Below are 17,503 nucleotides of genomic sequence, written 5' to 3'. Positions count from 1 at the left end.
TAATGCTATTTTATACTGTCATGATTTTATTGTATTTTTTGTATTCTTTTATGGTCCGAGTGACCGAAATAAAGACAAATGATGATGATGATGAATAGCACTTTCAAGACTAGTACCAAGCAATGAGGATAATTTAAGTCATGAGGTAGACGGGCTTAATGAATGGGTTTACAGCATCGAGAGTGATGGCTTGAAAGAAAGAAGATGGCGAGAAGAGTGCGCTTCTGACAAATAATTTTTTGAGGTGTCTTTTTTGCTCAAGGAAGGGTGGAACAACAAAATCAAGGCTGACTGTGAAAAGTATTGGAAAGTGAGGCATGAGCTTTCTGAGTTTGAGGGTCTAATATTTAGAGGCACAAGGTTGGTTCCTCCAGTGTTGCTTCGTCATGAGTTGCTAGAATTAGCTCATCAAAGGACAAAAGAAAGGCTTAACTACTGGTGGTCTGGAATGGATTTGCAAGTCGAATGCCTTGTAAGAGAATGTGTACCTTGTACCCTGAGTGAAAAGTGTCTTAAGCCCAGAGTGCAGCCCATGGTCGTCTGAGAGCGCACCAAGGGACCTAGGGGAGAGATAGCGCTAGATATTTTGGGCCATATACAAGGAAGTGAGTGTGATAATTATGTGTTTGTGCTCATTGATATGTATCCCAGGTGGCCAGAAATTAAACTCACCAGGGGATTGATACAAAACACATCATCTCTTTTCTCAAAGAGGTGTTTGCACGAGAAGGTCTACATGGGGTCTTGATAACAGACAATGGAGTTCAGTTGGTCTCCAATGACATGGAAGAGTACTTACAAAGTTGTTCCATCAAGCACAAACACTGTTCCCTATATCATCCTTAGACTAATGGTATGGTGGAACGCTTCAACCGAGACTTAAAAGACACTATTGCCATGGCCAAACAGATTGGAAAGAAGAAATAAGCAAAACGGGGGAAATCTATAGGGTTTCACCTCATGCCACCACCGGACTAACTCCCTTTGAGTTGTTCAAGGGAAGACACCCCAACACCTTGATTGCGCTTCATTGGGTCAATGAAGCGGAGTCAAAAAAGGGGAAGACTATTTCTGATGATAAGTGGAAGCTCAAGGAGGCAGAAAGGATTGATGCACGGAAGTTAACTTTTGACGCTAAAAAAGCTATCAAGATTACTCCAGTGAGAGTTGGTGATTGGGTCTTGATCAGGGCTCCTTTTGGTAGAAAGGCGTCCAGCTTGTTTCAGAGACCTCATAAAGTTGTCAAATTATTAACCAATGGCATAAAAACTTAAGATTCACATTTATGGCATCTCAACAGAGTTGTTGTTAAAAACAATGCGTTACTACGCAATGTGTGTAATGATCGATCCTCAAACTCATCCTCATCACATCCAACATCATCAGCTCCACGCAAACAAATTAAGAATGTGACACCCCAAAGAGTTTTGTTAGACAACCCACAAAATTCAAAGACTATGTCATGGAACAATCGTGGAGATGAGATACTTTCTGAGTTAACCTGTTGTAATTTTATTTTCTTGTTCTTACTGTTTGTATTTTTAGTGTAAGGGGGGGAAGGTGTGTAGTAATGTGCTTTATTTTCCTTCTTCCCCATAGGCCCCACATGAAGTGTATTCTTTTGAGTGGTACCATGGTGACAGAACCTGATGCTCTCAGTTTGCTGCATGCGTTAGTTCAGTTGTACTGGCTACAGGCTGCTGGATGGATGGGACCTATTATACTTGGAATAAACATACTTCTTCTTCTACCCTGGATCATCATTTATTCATTTTACTTGATTTCAAAACCACCTTTGCACACTACAAATTTGTTGAGCAATAACCACTTACATATGGTAGGCAGACACTATTCAGAAAAATATGGGTGAGATGTTCTTTTAATATGTATATTTTGATTTCCGTAAATATTTATTGATGAATTTATTTTAAAATGTATTCGGTAGTAGGCTGTTGTTGTGCTTTAATGGTTTTTAAGAAAGTCAAATGCAGCTTAATTTGAATGAATGAAAGACTAACCTCTTTAAAAATACACAACATCACAATGTATTAACCATCCGTAACACAGCTAACTCCCCATCACTCACTGACTTTATGCTGGTCTTTGACAATGTACAACCCTACACTGCCTTTTGGCTAGGCACCGACTATAGAAATATCATATACATACATATCAGAAAATTGAATAAAGGCTTAAGTTGAAAGTTCGTATCTTAGTGGGACATGGTTTGGAGCCAGGCAAGATGGCTCTATCAGCGTGTACTGCAATGTTTTGGGGGTTTTATACACCATTTATTACCAGCTTTGCTTGTCTTCCTCAAATGAAGGATGCTCCTAAACATTCACATTTGATATTCAAATTTCGTTGTGATTCTGTGTTTTTGAGCAACTACATATCTTACACTCTGTGGTGTTCTCCCACAGCAAACAGGGTGCCATTTTGTTTTCCATCAGTGATCAGAATCGATGTTGTTCAGATGCTGAAGCTTTATTGCAAGTTGGCTTCAAAAGCTTTTTTTTACGGTGTTTCTGATTAAGCATAACTCTGGCTCTACCTTCCTGGCAAACTTCTACTTTGGACATTCCATGACTGGACTAGGAAAGAAGGAATTAATTTGACAAGTGCACCAAGGGGAGTTTGTGCAAGGTTCCACAGACTGATTTGGGGTTTCTGAGGTAATAGTGCCTCACTTCAAATCTCACATTTTGGAGCAGTTTAAGGGTAGCACGTACAAAGGGAGAAATTAGAGCAAAACTGTCAAAACACACAATACCTCAGTACGAAATGAAGACAATTACGGACCACAAAATACAATCAACTTCTGTGTTCCTTCTACCGAGGAAAATAAAAATAAAGAGAACGTATTTATTTAATATAAAAGGGTAAAATGGAAGGCGTTTTAAGAACTATGGAAAAACCCTATGAAATATAAATACGGATGTAAATCCAATTTTCAAAACTATAAACATTTCTTTTAAGTATAGTAAGTTTATAACAGACTAACCAAATCAGCATTGTACAATAAGTAAACCGCTTTGGTTAATGTTGTGCTAATCTGTGCTAATTACAATGCTTAGAGCAATTAATAGTGGTCCTAACCCAAGAGTTATCTGAGAACTGAAAAAGGAGGGACCATCCGATTTAAAACAGACATAACATTTCTGCCAACTGACAAACCTTTAACAGGTGCTTGACTAGGTTGCAATGATTAAGGTAATGCTTAAAAATGTACAGTCACACAATTGTCTTAATTTATGTTTTTAACTGGAAACATGAACTCCTGTCATTCTCTATTATATAATTGATTTTGACAAAAAACAGATGTTTTTGTCAACTAATTAAATCTAAACATAAGAAGATACTTCCTTCAGAATTAAGCCTGTCAAGGAATCAACGAGTGTAAAGACTAAACCAATAAAAACAAGCATTTGCAATGCAATAGGTCTCGCATTTGCGAGAGTTTAAGCTATTGGCATTGTAAATGACATTGCCTTTTATTTATGTTTTGAAAACCAACACACATATAAAAGGCATTGTCATTTATAATAGGACCTAAAAACGGGGGTAAATTAATTTTCAAAAGGGAGGGTTGGGGGGGGAGGGGGGGGGGGTCTTCCAAATAAATAAAAAAAATCGGAATGCATAATAATGTAAAACATGGAGATAGGGGGTTCTCACTCCTAAAAAAGAAAGAAAGAAATAACATTAATTTAAAATTACTAATATAAATTTACACATTTATTTATTTAGATTTTTAAAATATATTTAAGTATGTAAGGATTTAACTTACCTTTAATAAACTTAACTTGCGTGGTAAATGATGCGTGGTAAAGGCGTGCATGGTAAATGCATGCTGTTTGCACTAATCATGTGATCAGCCTGTACCTGTATTGTTTCAATCCCGAAATGTACTACAGATAATAATCATCGCGTCGTTAAATTATATGCCACTGGAAAAAGACATTTCCCTCACTGAAGCAGTGGCGGGTGGGTGTCCCAACCAGAACAGTGGTTTAGACACTCTGGCGATCTGGCGCCTTCTCTTGGAAGAGGCTAACATTTCAGTCCTGGTTCGTTTTGGACCAGGTTACACTAAAATACCGGAATATTGCACCTCACGTACAATACAAAAACAGGCTTGAGGACCACAAGAACATATTATGCTAACTGTAAAACTTCTTTTATGTTATGCTAAGTGTCCATTTTTTTTAATGTTATGCTAAGTGTAAAACTTCTTTCACGATTTGGAAAAGTATTTTCATGAATGTCGAAGTTTGCGAGGTAAGAAAGGGGCACCCCCACCTCATTGAAAATTAAAGTGTTGAATTGATGGTAATGTGCATGAGGGATGACGATTTGCTATCCCGCACAGGCCTTGATCTGTGCATTTGCAGCCATTCATAGATGGTTACAAAAAGTAACTTGCCTCATTAATTTTAGAGAGGCAGGTGGTTTTGTAATCGTTGACACATATCATTTTCATTATTCATTATTAGTACATTGGCCACATCACAAATGCTGCGCAAGTTGTAAAAAGTCATGCACCATTGGCACCCATTACTTCCGACCTGCCCAATGAGACACCGGGTAGGGTATACTTGACAGGCGTAAGTGTCATGGCAAGGACGTGCCTCTTTACAACGAGTCACCTGGTAGCAAGCAATGAGTGAGTTTCATTGTGGTCTTTGCCCACATATCCAATCACACTATAAATTTAAGTGCTATAAAAATAGAATGGAACACTCGGATTCGTTTTAGAATAACATTTCTAAAGAAAGGAAAAGCTGTGCCGTTTGTGTATACATCCCAGGCGCGGAAGGTTAAATAAATGGAAAATTATAGATGTGGGCGAGTATAACCAACACAGTGACCACAGCCGAAGAAACATTAATAACATAATTATTGCAGCATAATAGCCTAAATTAGTTACACGTACATCACATCTCCATTACATGAAGCGTTTCTCAAATTTCAGAACTTTCAGGACCAAAAATTATTCTTTAAAATAGATAGCCACTGACTACAGGATTCTTGTAAAATAAACAAGCAGAAAGGGTGCAACAGAAAACCGGGCGCCGTGCACAAACATTCAGCATGGCGCCCATGCATATAGCTGTGTGTTCGTGTTAGTGCGCACGGTGCCCTAGTTCCCTGGCAGACCAGGGCAAGAAACACTGGCTCCCTGAAAGGAAACAAGCAGAAGGGGTGTGCTGGAGCATAAAGTATGGCACCCATGCATTTAGATGTGTTCCTGCATGATGCTACCTGGCATGAAATGAATAATGACAAAGCATATGGGTGCTGGTGGTCCACGAGGGAGACGGGCGGAAAGCAATTATTACAAGCGTTGGCCGCGCGCGAGCGGCTGGAGACGCAATATGTGGTGGGGGGAGGGGGAGAAGCGGGAGTTGTGTGTGCGCGTGCGTCATCGTGATCGCGATCGCTCTGAAAGCGAAAGTGATCGCGATGATGCACGAGTTTTCAAAGTGCTGTTGGCGGCCGGCTGCGCGCGTGCACGCTCGCGTGAACGCAAGCGTTAGGCCAGCCAGCAGCACTTTGAAATTCCCACATACAAAATGTCTCTTCGTGCCAGCGCATGCGCTGGGCTCAGCGAGACCTAAAATGTGACCATGTGCACAAAAACTAATATTAGACCATGTGCACAAAACTAAGCCTAATCAAGTCCAATTTAATGGTTTGGATTGCCAGACTATGCTTGAGAAACAAAAGCCCTCTAAATTTGACCTTTATTTTCCCATATTACTCAGGTATTGTACATTGCAACATTCAGCATCATATAGAACTAAAGAAGGAACTTTTGCATTGCATTTGGTTATTAGAGGTTGAAGTTTCCTCTACCATCCAATCTTTGGCCTTTTGTCAAGTCATAAGAGACCGAAATGACATTTTTAAGTTTCACTAAGCTTGAATTTACCCTGTCAATATTCATTATTGTGGTTTTAATAACCCATTGCCGGGACAACTTATTGCCAGTAGTAAAAAACTAATTTTGGTTTGCAAAGGTGTGTGCAACTGAAAGAAATCTATGTAAAGTGTTACAGGGGACCAAGGGAAATGAGTATTGCTGTAAGACGTCAAGCCTTTAATAATGCAAATGAAGTAGCGAGGCAGCATAGTGGTCAACTGTGATGGTGCAAACCCATGACAGATGGAAGCTTGAGTGCTTAGGGTAAATATCACAACTTGGGTGTCTCTGCGGCTACACAGTCTCTCGGATGAAAGATGGTCTGACCTCCACCCCCTTTAGTGAGGAGGTAGAGGTTACCTCTGAATTCTCCCTGACAAGGCAGAAGAAAATCTGAAAGTTTGTATAGTCAGTAAATAAATCTGGAGAGGCAAATCAAAGTTTTTATAATCTCTAGATAATCTGCAACTGGATAAGGACTAGATTGTAATACCAAGATGTAGAGACGAAGACACTACGGGTGGAGGTCAGGGGACTCAGGATTTTCCAGCCAAAGAGAGTGAGAATTTATTGAAATCCAAGAAGCAGGACGAATGTGCTGAGTGGGGCTGCATGACACCCATGCCTTCGATAGCTCATCTGATCTCCATCTTTAGGGTGTTCTTGGTGAGCATCCGAGAAGGCTGGTGGCTGAGAGAACAATATGAAAATGATTCCATCTCAAGTTGTGACAATCAGATCAAAGAGAAAGGAGCATAACTATCTAGTCCAACAATGAATGGATCCTTAGTACTAAACCTGTAGAACAGAATATCAACAAACATTCAAAGATTGTCATTCTGCCCCACAGCCCAGTATAACCTGTTCAGATTATTCACAAAGCTGAAGATCTACAACTACACGATTGCTTAGATTAAATGTGGAAAGTTCTTCTCATGTTGTGCCAAGTGTTGCTAAGTCCGATTTGTTATAGAAAGTAAAAAAAGAGTGAGTGATCACTCCGGTAGTGGCCATGTTCAAGGGCAGGCTGTGTGTTAACACTGGTGTCTCAAAACGTGCTGTAGATTTAATACTTCAATTCTTAAAACGACCAACCTATCCAGGAGCTGAAATACTAACCTTCATGTTCATGCCATGCTATTACATTGTTGGCACCTTTAAGCCTAAGCTAGGCATAGTCTTTTTCGGTTTCCTATAGTAGTAATTAACATTTTTCCTATGGAGCAAAACGTGTCAGCTGTTGTGTCAGGTGGATTCTCATCAGACTGTTCAAGAAACCTGTTACTCTAATATATTCTAAGTCCTCTTTTCTTCTTGACTCGATTAATTGCAGGCTGCCTTAACCAATTACCAGCTGTTTAACTGGAAAACTTCTCACACACATATATACATGCATACATACACTTCCAGGTGGTACCTCGATTTAAAAGTATATTTAATGTTTAGTACTTCCTAAAAGAGGATACCCACGTAATCTCGTTTGCATTTCTAGAACTTAGCTTTTTGCACTCAAACAAACCACAAAGGTAGGTATTTAACCTACTAGATAAACTTAGAAACAGTTAAAACATCAGCTATTGGCACCAGAATGTACACCGGCAGCAAACAGATCATTAAAAATCAGCCTAGATTTCTAATATAAGAGCAAAGCAATGACATTTCTTCACTTTAACACCATCAACAGCCGTTTACTAAGTAAATGCGACATTAAGGTTTTTGTGTAATTCTGAACAATGAAAGAATAAAATGTATTAGACTTGAATTGAAATACTGTTTAAGTGTTCGTTGGTTTTAAAATCTCATTCGCTTAAAGTAAAAGAAAGTGTCCACGTTTGTTTTTTTTCTTTCAGAACATGAACGAGATCATCTTCACAGTGTCAACATCGTAATCGGATTTATTTCAGCATGACTCACCAGACAGGTAGAGAGCCTTGTCTACCATGAACTCCTCTGCAAAGCGAATGTGGCAGAAGTTCTTCTTACTCTTACGTATGGCAATTATCTCCCCACACTGCTCAAAGATCTCAACAATCAGCTGCTCGGTCGCGTTTTCTGGTAGCCCACCAACAAACACCGTCTTGCATCCTGGGGGCCTTTCCCTGGTGGCTGGCGGTGGAATATCTAAAAGCCAAAGACAGACTCAAATTATTAAAATTTCTATTTAAAAAATGCAGAAAAATACATAGTAAAAAAGTAATTATGGCTCCGGCTGAGACGCATTAAACCACTCAAATTCGAAAGTCAATTAAAAAGGCATAGACGCCTCAACTCTCCCCACCTACCATGCTGCTACCGAGAGCGCTTTCATTTGTGCCTGTACAAGTGGCAAACTAGAGTTTGGGCAAAGAGGACAGCATGAGTTATGGCAGATTTCCACCAAACCAACAAAAGCACACTTATGGACTAAACTTCAACTTTCATTCCAGGTGTAAATGCGTTACCATTGCCCCACATCCTTAACAATGCACAAGTCTTTACAACGCATTTCTTTACCATGAGAAATTTAATCACGCATATACCTTTACCACGCATGCCTTTACAGAGATAATATAAGTATTTTCCAGCTAAGTATAAATAATGTATATATTAATTAGGCCAAGGGCGTTTTTAGGGTTTAGGGTGGGTAGGGGTATTTGGGTGGTAAGGGTATTTTTAGAGTTTAATGTGAGTAACAGTATTTGGGTAGCAAGGGTATTTTAGGGTGGATATGGGTATTTGGCAGGCAGGTGTATCTTAAGGTGTAGGTTTGGTAAAGGTATTTGCCTGGCAAGGGCATTTTTAGAGTTGAGTAAAGATATCTGGGTGGCAAGGGTATTTTTAGGGTGGGTAAGGGTATTTGGGGCGGGAGATATTTTGACGGTTTAGGGTGTATAAGGGTACTTGGGTGGCAAGGTTATTTTAGGGTTTAGGATGGCTAAGGGCATTTGGGTGGCAAAGGTATTTTTAGGGTTTAGGGTGGGTAACGGTATTTGCGTGGCAAGAGTTTTTTTTTGTTTTTAGAGTTTAGGGTTGGTAGAGCTATTTGGGTGGCAAGGGTATGTTTATGATTTAGGGTGGGTAGGGGTAGTTGGTGGCAAGGGTATTTTTAGGGTTCAGGGTGGGTGGGAGTATTTGTGTGGCAAGGGTATTTTTAGGGTTCAGGGTGGGTAGGGGGTATTTGGGTGGCAAGTGTATTTTTAGGATTCAGGGTGGGTAGGGGGTATTTGGGTGGCAAGTGTATTTTTAAGGTGGGTAGAGGTATTTGGGTGGCAGGTGTATTTTAAGGATTAGGTAGGAGAAGGGTATTTGGCTGGCAAGGGCATTTTTAGGGTTTAGGACGGGTAAGGGTATTTGGAAGACAAGGTATTTTCAGGGTTTAGGGTGAGTAAGGATATCTGGGTGGCCAGGGTTGGTTTACTGTAGGTAGGGGTATTTGGGGGTCAAGGGTATTTAGGGGTTTAGCCTGGGTAGGGGTATTTGGCTGGCAAATGTATTTTTAGGGTGGGTAAGGGTATTTGGGGCAAAGGTATTTTTGGGCAAGGGTATTTTTAAGGTTTAAGGTGGGTAAGGGTATTTGGTTGGCAAGGGTATTTTTAGGGTTCAGGGTGGGTAGGGGTATGTGGGTGGTAAGGGCATTTTTAGGGTGGGTAATATATATCTCCAAAATTCTGCTTTTCACAAATTCCTTCAAGTGGATAGAAACTGACACGGACCACAGTTTTAGTGCTTGCAGTGTGTATTTCTTTACGCGTTTCGGCCGACCATGGCCTTGATCACAAGACAACGCAGCAGTTCACATATATCATTTGTGAGAGCGTGTTTTCATTGACTGAGTGCGTACGTACTTTGGGATTTTTTGTGTGTATATGTATATATATATATATATATATATATATTCACTGAAAAAACCATAGGTTTCAGGGGTGTTATAGTTAGCTGGACTTTTCACTTGTACAAAACCATTGAAATTCCCCCGTTATAGTTAGTTCAGCTAACTATAACTCGCGCGCCCGCAATGCACTGCTGATGACGTCACATATTACATCACTCATGACATGGTCACTGACATCACTCATGACATCTCAAATGACATCACTGATGACATCACTGATGACATCATCCAGTGAATGTGTGTTTTTCTGAAAATTAAATATGTTTTATATATGTATATCTCAAGGTCGATGGAACAATAAATGGGTATATAAGTGTCTAAATGGATGATTTGTTTTTGAAAAATTGATTGTGTAACTGACTGATTAAGTGTATCATAGTGAATACATGGCTTAGTGAGTAATGTTTAAATATGTAAATATCTGTATCAGTCTCTCACTTTGTGTATAAGTGGCTGCATGGGTTGGTGAGTAGCTACATGGGTGTCTATATAGGTTATTAGTTGGGTTTTTGAGTATCAGTCTGAGTGTCTGCATGGTTCGGTGGGGGGTATTACGTAGTGCATAGGTGCATGAATGAGTGACTCACTGTTTGTATGTGTTGAACACAGCATGTGTGCAGGGCTGTATGGGTGGATGAGTGTGTGTGTGGGTGTGTTAGTGAGTGAATGACTGTCTCAATAGTGTCTTTATGAGTAACTACATATGTTTTAAACTAGTATATGTGACTATTGTTGTATATATGTGAGTATATGTGAGAGTGAGAGATTGGAAGAGTTCCTGTATGAATAAGTATGTGTTTCTATAAGTGATTGTTTAAAAGACTAAGTATGTGTAAGTTTCCGTAGAAGTAAGTGTGGTGGTGTGTGTATAACTGTATATGCAAGTAAATGTATGTTTGATTCTTTATTAGCATGAGTGACTATGTATGTGAGTAACTCTATGGATGAGTGGCATTGTGTAACAGGATGTATAGGTGTATGAGTACATATGATGAGTGAGTACATGTATGAGTGACTGTATAGGACTGTTGGTGAATGAGTGGATGTGTATGTGGATCTTAGAATTACTGAAGAGGTTGTTGTAACTGGCATTGGTATGTCCATTGTTTTGAAAATGTTAGTCTCTATTTTTGAATGTGCGTATCAAAGGTTATATTAGGGTGAGAGGAGGTCTGCCACTCTATCACAAGGATGCTGTCATCAGTGATGTCATCAGTGATGTCATTTGAGATGTCATGAGTGATGTCACTGACCATGTCATGAGTGATGTAATATGTGACATCATCAGCAGTGCATTGCGGGCGCGCGAGTTATAGTTAGCTGAACTAACTATAACGGGGGAATTTCAATGGTTTTGTACAAGTGAAAAGTCCAGCTAACTATAACACCCCTGAAACCTATGGTTTTTTCAGTGAATTTCTGAGGTTTTTTAAATGCTAATTCCTAACTATAACGTGCCTGAAACCTATGGTTTTTTCTGTGAATTTCAAAGGTTTTTTAAATGCTAATTTCTAACTATGACTACAGAGATAGGACATGTGAAGAAAGAAGAAAAAATGCACAGAAAGAAACAAAAGAAGTGCAGAAAGAAGCAACAGAAGTCCTCAAATACGAAGATAAGTGCAGGAAGAAGGATAACGTGCAGAAAGAACAAAAAGAAGAGCAGAAAGAAGCCTTGTTGCAAAATCATCCTGTACCCTCAACTTTTTCAGACGGATACTGGTGGTAACTGAGTCTGACTAACCAGTCCTAGAGCCAGTGCTATGTTAAAAGACACTTAGAATACAGTGAAAACACCTACATACACTAGGGAACATTATGCGTTGGGGTCCCCCTGTAATTAGCATGACCTCCTCTGTAAGCCCCTAGTATATAATAGGGCATGGGGATTACAACTACCTCTTAAAACAGGCCACAGGGCGTTTTTGCACACGTTAACTCAGGCCCCGTCCCCTCCCTTCACCACTGTGTAAACACGCCCTGTGTCCCTTTTTAGTTGGGAGATTAAGTTCATTTGAATCCGGAGGGTCCCTAGGGTCCAACTAGCCCACAATGTACCTACAGTAAGTGCCACAGAGCTGCGTTGCAGAGAGGTGTAAAAAGTGGCAGGGCCTGGACCACCTCTCTGCAATGCAACTCAGTGGCGCTTACTGGAAGCACTTGGTGGGCTAGTTAGCCCCCAGGGGCCCTCAGTATTGAAGGGAAATTATATCCCCAATTTAAAACGTGCCATAGTGCGTGTTTGCACACGTCACCTCAGGCCCCGTCCCCTCCCTTCACAACTGTGTAAACGCGCCCTGTGGCTGTTCTAAGTTGAGAGATTAAGTCCCCTTGAATCCTAAGGGTCCCTAGGGTCAAACTAGACCACTAGGTACCTCCAGTAAGCGTCACAGAGCTGCGTTGCAGAGAGGTGTAAAAAGGGGCTTGGCCTCAGAACACCTGTCTGCAGCGCAGCTCCCTGGCGCATACTGGAGATGCCTGTTGGGGGCGCGTTTGCAGAGTGCTGCACGGAGGGGGCATGGCCTCCGGCACGATGCCAGTCTTTTATTTATTTTAATTTTTTAAGAAGGGGGGCTGTGTGGTTCCCCTTCTTATTCTAATTTATTGGCCCTGATGACCCCATCCCCCAGGGCCTGTCTCCTAATTATATTTTTTTGACCCCAATCCCCAGGGCCGGCCACTGTTTTTTATTATTTTAAAAAAATATATATTTATAGACACACCTAGGACATGCTGGACAAACCGTACGTACCTATCACCATGACGATTTGCGTGATATTCATTAAAAGGCGACTATGCATGCAATGAATCCACGTGGAATGTATTTACACCACTAGTGAAGCTCTGACATATCTGATGCCCTACCGTGCCTAATCCCGGTAGACACCCTTGTCGTTTATTTATACAAACATGGGTAGCTATTGACAGGCACATTTAATACACATGCACACCAAGCCATTCAAAGGGGATTCGACAAAAATTCGACCAAAACTATGCAAGAAACCCCCCTCACGGTTAATAAAACACACATCCACTGCCGGATGTGTAATACTTTTTATTTTACTCTCTGGAAAGGGGACAAACATCACTTGAGAGTCACAGCGCGCTCCTGACATAGCCCAATGCTGTGTTACACCCACCATTGCCTGCCGAGTGCCACACACCTCTGTGTTGTATTCCACTAGCTAGTGCATATGCTATGACACTCTCTAGCCCATGTGCACTGTAACACCCCCCCGTGAATATGTCATGCCACACTTGTCTTCGCACGGGTTATATTGCCCCATCTAACGTGCCTTCCTCGATGCCTATGTTATAACGCACAGTGCTATGCCATACATATTACAATCTGGGATCCATATCTTTGTCACAGTGCATATGCAACGTTACACTCCCCAGCACATATTTTATATTACAACTTTAGAGACTAGTTAGGTTACACAACACTGCCCTGTGCATATTACACTCCAAGGCGCATATCGCATAGCACGCGCTAGTGCCTGTGCTATCTCGCGCTCTGCAATGAATCGGTCATTGCGCACAATGTATTGCATATTATATTTCACGCCCGGTTCATCTTATATCACACTTTTTGGTGCATAGTTTATACCATACACTATATCTAGTTTTCATTTTCAATCGTGCTCTCAGGACTATGTTCTATATAACACTGTGTTCACCTATCCTTTTCACGGGCATTACATTTTGCGATAGGGGGTGGAGGGTCAGGGGGTGTTTCTGCCAAGTGAGCCCGGAGTCACAGTCACAAACGTCCTCTTCTTCCTGAATAAAAGTGAGATTATGCTGCATACTTGTTCATATTTTAAGTAGTTCGCACAGACACAATGTTTTAAAAACAATAAAGTTCCTAATACCCGCCTTCTCTGAACAGTTAGCTTGCTGCCCCATCCCCCTCCTCCCTATCCTCTGTTGTGTGAATCCATGGACTAGCCTCCTCCCTCCTGCCATGCATGGTCTGATGTGCTGCAATTTAGTATGATTTACCAGTCCACTCCTTCTGCCCTCCATTGCCCAATTCTATGCCCCATCATTGACCTCCTGCTTAAACACTGTGCTTAGCTTGCTGCCCCTATTCTCCTTCCCCCTGCCCTCCGATGTCTTTGTGCATGCCCCTGCTCCATCCTTTTTGCCCACCATGTTCCATGGACCTGCCACTCCTATCCACTCTGAGTGTTCTGTTGAGCTGCCACTCCCCTCCCACCTGCCTAGCATTGTCAGATGACTGTAACCTGTCCCTGCCACCTCCACCCTGCCTGTCCACATGCCATGCCCCTATCCTCTTCCTCCTGTCCTACATGGTCCATTGTACTGCCACACCCTTCTGCCCTCCCTGGTCTGTTGTGCTGCAACTGCTCCTCCTGCCTGCCCCGTGTGGTCTGTTGTGAGGCCCCTTCCCCTGAACTTTCTTGTCTGTGCACAGGTCCTGACCCTCCCTTCTATCCTCCATCGTCCTTTGTGCATGCCCCTGCACCCTCCTTCTTGCCCATCATAGCCATTGTGCTGCCACTAACCCTCCCACTTGCCATGCATGGTCTTCTGTGCTGCCATGGCCCCTCCCACCTTCCCTGTGTGGTCAGTTAGCTGCCCCTGACCCCCTCCCACCTTCCCTCCATGGTCTGTGTGTATGCCATCACAGTCTCACTGTTGCTCTTCATGGTGTGTCTTGCTTCTAGTGCCCATCCTGCCTGACCTCCATGGCTATCTTGCTGCTCCTGCCCTGCCCCCTTGCCCCCAGCCCTCTATTTACCTGTGCAGACCCCTACTCCCTCCCTCCTGGCTTGTCTGTTCCATTGTAATGCCCCTGATCCATCCCTCCTGCCCTTTATGGTCTGTTATGCTGCAGCTTTCTCTCCTGTCTGTCCATTATGGTCAGCTAGCTACCATTGCCTCTTGCCCCTCTGTTCTCTGTTGTCCATGTGCATGGTCCTGTCCCCTCCCTCTTGCTTTCTACGGATTGTTGTGCTGCACTCCGGTCCTGCATGCCCTGTGTGGTGTATTGTGCTGCTGCAAACCCTGATGCCTGCCCTGCAGGGTCAGTTTGGTGCACCTCTCCATGTCCCTCCTGTCCTCTGTTATCCAAGTCCATGTCCCTATCCCATTTCCTTCCATGATCCAATGTACCATACTTGCGAACATTTTGAACTTGGTAAGAGGGAGATTTTGAAAAAAAACTGGGGTATTGATTTTCCCCTTTGAGTTACATTGAAAAAGAGGATTTGGAAAGACAGGAGACAGATCAAATAAAGCCCATTTGAGCTTAAAAACATTGGACGTTTCCTGGCTGAATCGGGTCTGTTGGCATGTATGGTTGTACTACCATTGCCTCTTCCTTCTGCCCACAATGGTCTATTACATTGCCACAGCCTCTCTTGCAAGTCCTGTATTGTTGGTTTGTTGCCCCTGCCCCCCTTTCCACTGCCCTCCATAGTCTGTTGTGCTTCCATGGCCCTTCCTGCCTGCTCAGTGTGGTTAAATTGTTGCCTTTGCACCCTCCTACCTGCCTTCAATTTTCAGAGTCCGTGCCCCTGGCCTCTGCCTCTCAACAGTATCCTAATGAACAACTAGATTGCTAACATTCTATATTTTTTACAAAAGTGTGGAACGCCTGACATCATCTTGATGTAATCAAAACTGTAATACCTAGAGCATTTCCTTTAGAAATTACATATATGAGAGGGTCTTATTGGCATCAAAATTATGGTTAGTGCTCTAAAAGACTAAAATAAGGACATATTTTCTGAGTTTTCAAATAGCGACAAAGCACTTTTAAATTATTTGTTATCTTTATGTTTCTTTATCCAGTTGACCACTTGATTAAATGTTGCACTTAGGGGAGAGGATGTGGTGTTACTTCCAGAACTGCAGACTTTGCAACTGGGGAACCAGGTTGAAGTTTCTGCTTCAGCTCGACATTCTGTGATTCTGGTCAAATCACTCAGTCTCCCCATGTCTACAACCAAAATGAATTTGTTCTTGTGTGATGTAACCAATGCTCATGTAAAGCACTCCAATACCTGACAAGTCTGCACTATATAACACTGCAAAAACACAAAATACTAAGTGTTTTGCACACTTCTGTCATTGGGCTATATTTGGGCTACATCTGGGTGATTTTGGGCTACATTTGGCCTCTTTTGTCTCCGGTGGCCATCTTGGGAGATTTATTTGTTATGAAGTTTCCTAATTTCCTCATGTACTGCAGTCTCCTCAGTAGGAAATGCTTTCAGTTTTTTACTATGATTCCATCATGAAGGTATTCAGATATGTCACACATTTGCCATAAATTCTGAATGTTAGCACTCTAGTTGCTCATTAGATCACTGTAGTAAAACTACTGTTCACCATGGAAGTCTGCTCCTGGTATTAAAAGTGCATGTTTCAGTCTGCATGTCAGAATTTTTTAATGAAATAGAAGAGGATTTGAGAAGTCACTCAAAATGTGCCCTCATTTTCTTTCTTCAGCATTAATCATAATTTCTATGGCAAAATGAACCTCCTCATTGTGTTACTTTTTAAATTAAATGTTTTAAGTGTTACCAGTTTATTCCAATCAAGATGGCTTCAGGTGTGCCATACTTTTGTCATAATGAAGACAGTAAGCGCTCTAGTTGTTTTTAAGAACATTCTGGGACATTCTGTCATTGGGCTATACTTGGGCTACATCTGGGTGATATTTGGGCTACATTTGGGCACTTTTGTCTCTGGTGGCCATCTTGGGAGACTTATTTGTTATGAAGTTTCCTAATTTCCTCATTTACTGCAGTCTCCTCAGTAGGAAGTACTTTTAGTTTTTTACTTTGATTCCATCAAGAAGGCATTCAGGGGGAGGAGCCTAGCGCTTGACCAAGATGGCTGCGTGAGCTTTGAGCTCCCGAGACCCTCGCGCCCTCCGTCAACTATCCTGTACTTTATCCTGTTTCTTATGCACGGTATCCTGCAGATGAGCCATCGCGGGGGCGATTGACGCTGCCCGGGCTAAAATCGCCCGCCGGGGACCGGAGTTGTGGACGACGGCAGATTGCGGCCTACCTCCGAGGGATGCCAGGAGCTCGCGTTGGCAAGATGCCCGGCCACTAATTGAACAACAGCGGGCCTGTGGGGTGTGAACGGGCGGATGGAGACCGTCGCACTTTCACTTTCTCGCCCTTTGTCGGCTCCGGCCTGAGAGTGCCTCAAGAGGATCCACGGACATCTGGAGGACTTGCGCCCGACTCTGGTCGATGAGTGACGGTCCGGCCTGTCTCATTTAGCTGGGTGAGGCCGTTTCTCCGTAATTGCCTACATCGAGTCTGCAATGTCGGCCAAAGCAGAGGCTGACAAGCCGAAATCCAAGGCTACCAGGCGGGGAGGCTATACCCAATCCAATAATATGGATCGATATGCCCAGCAGAAGGGGTCGCCTGGTGGATCGGGACAGTCGCTGGAAATACAGAAAGCTGACTCGTCCCCGCCCTCGGAGCTGTCGTTGCAGGATGTCATGGGGGCTATTGAGGGGATGCAAACATCGATCGGGCGACAGTTTGATGCCTTGGCACAAAAAGTGGACACGATTTTGGTCGATGTTAACTTGATACGCGCGGATTTGGCCAAAACCAATGAGCGGGTCAAGTCCCTAGACCTCAAGACTACTGGCCTTGCGGATGATGTTTTGGGACTGCAGGCCGAGGTCGAGAAGCTGCGGACTG

At 42.5% G+C, this 17,503-nt stretch overlaps 1 protein-coding gene across 6 annotated transcripts in view; it reads right to left on the bottom strand.

Moving 5' to 3' along the window:
* The window catches only part of ENOX2 (ecto-NOX disulfide-thiol exchanger 2), a 1,377,678-nt gene that overhangs the window by 444,730 nt on the left and 915,445 nt on the right, over window positions 1–17,503 (bottom strand). For all 6 annotated transcript variants that reach the window (XM_085607631.1, XM_085607636.1, XM_085607633.1 and 3 more), the window contains one exon: window positions 7,841–8,047. In XM_085607631.1, the coding sequence (XP_085463757.1) occupies window positions 7,841–8,047 (207 nt within the window). The remainder of the gene's footprint in view (window positions 1–7,840; window positions 8,048–17,503) is intronic.

The sequence above is a fragment of the Triturus cristatus genome, chromosome 5_2, assembly GCF_964204655.1.
Source record: "Triturus cristatus chromosome 5_2, aTriCri1.1, whole genome shotgun sequence".
Taxonomy (NCBI): domain Eukaryota; kingdom Metazoa; phylum Chordata; class Amphibia; order Caudata; family Salamandridae; genus Triturus; species Triturus cristatus.
Note: the sequence above shows the minus strand (reverse complement) of the source record. Positions and strands in the feature narration are given on the sequence as shown.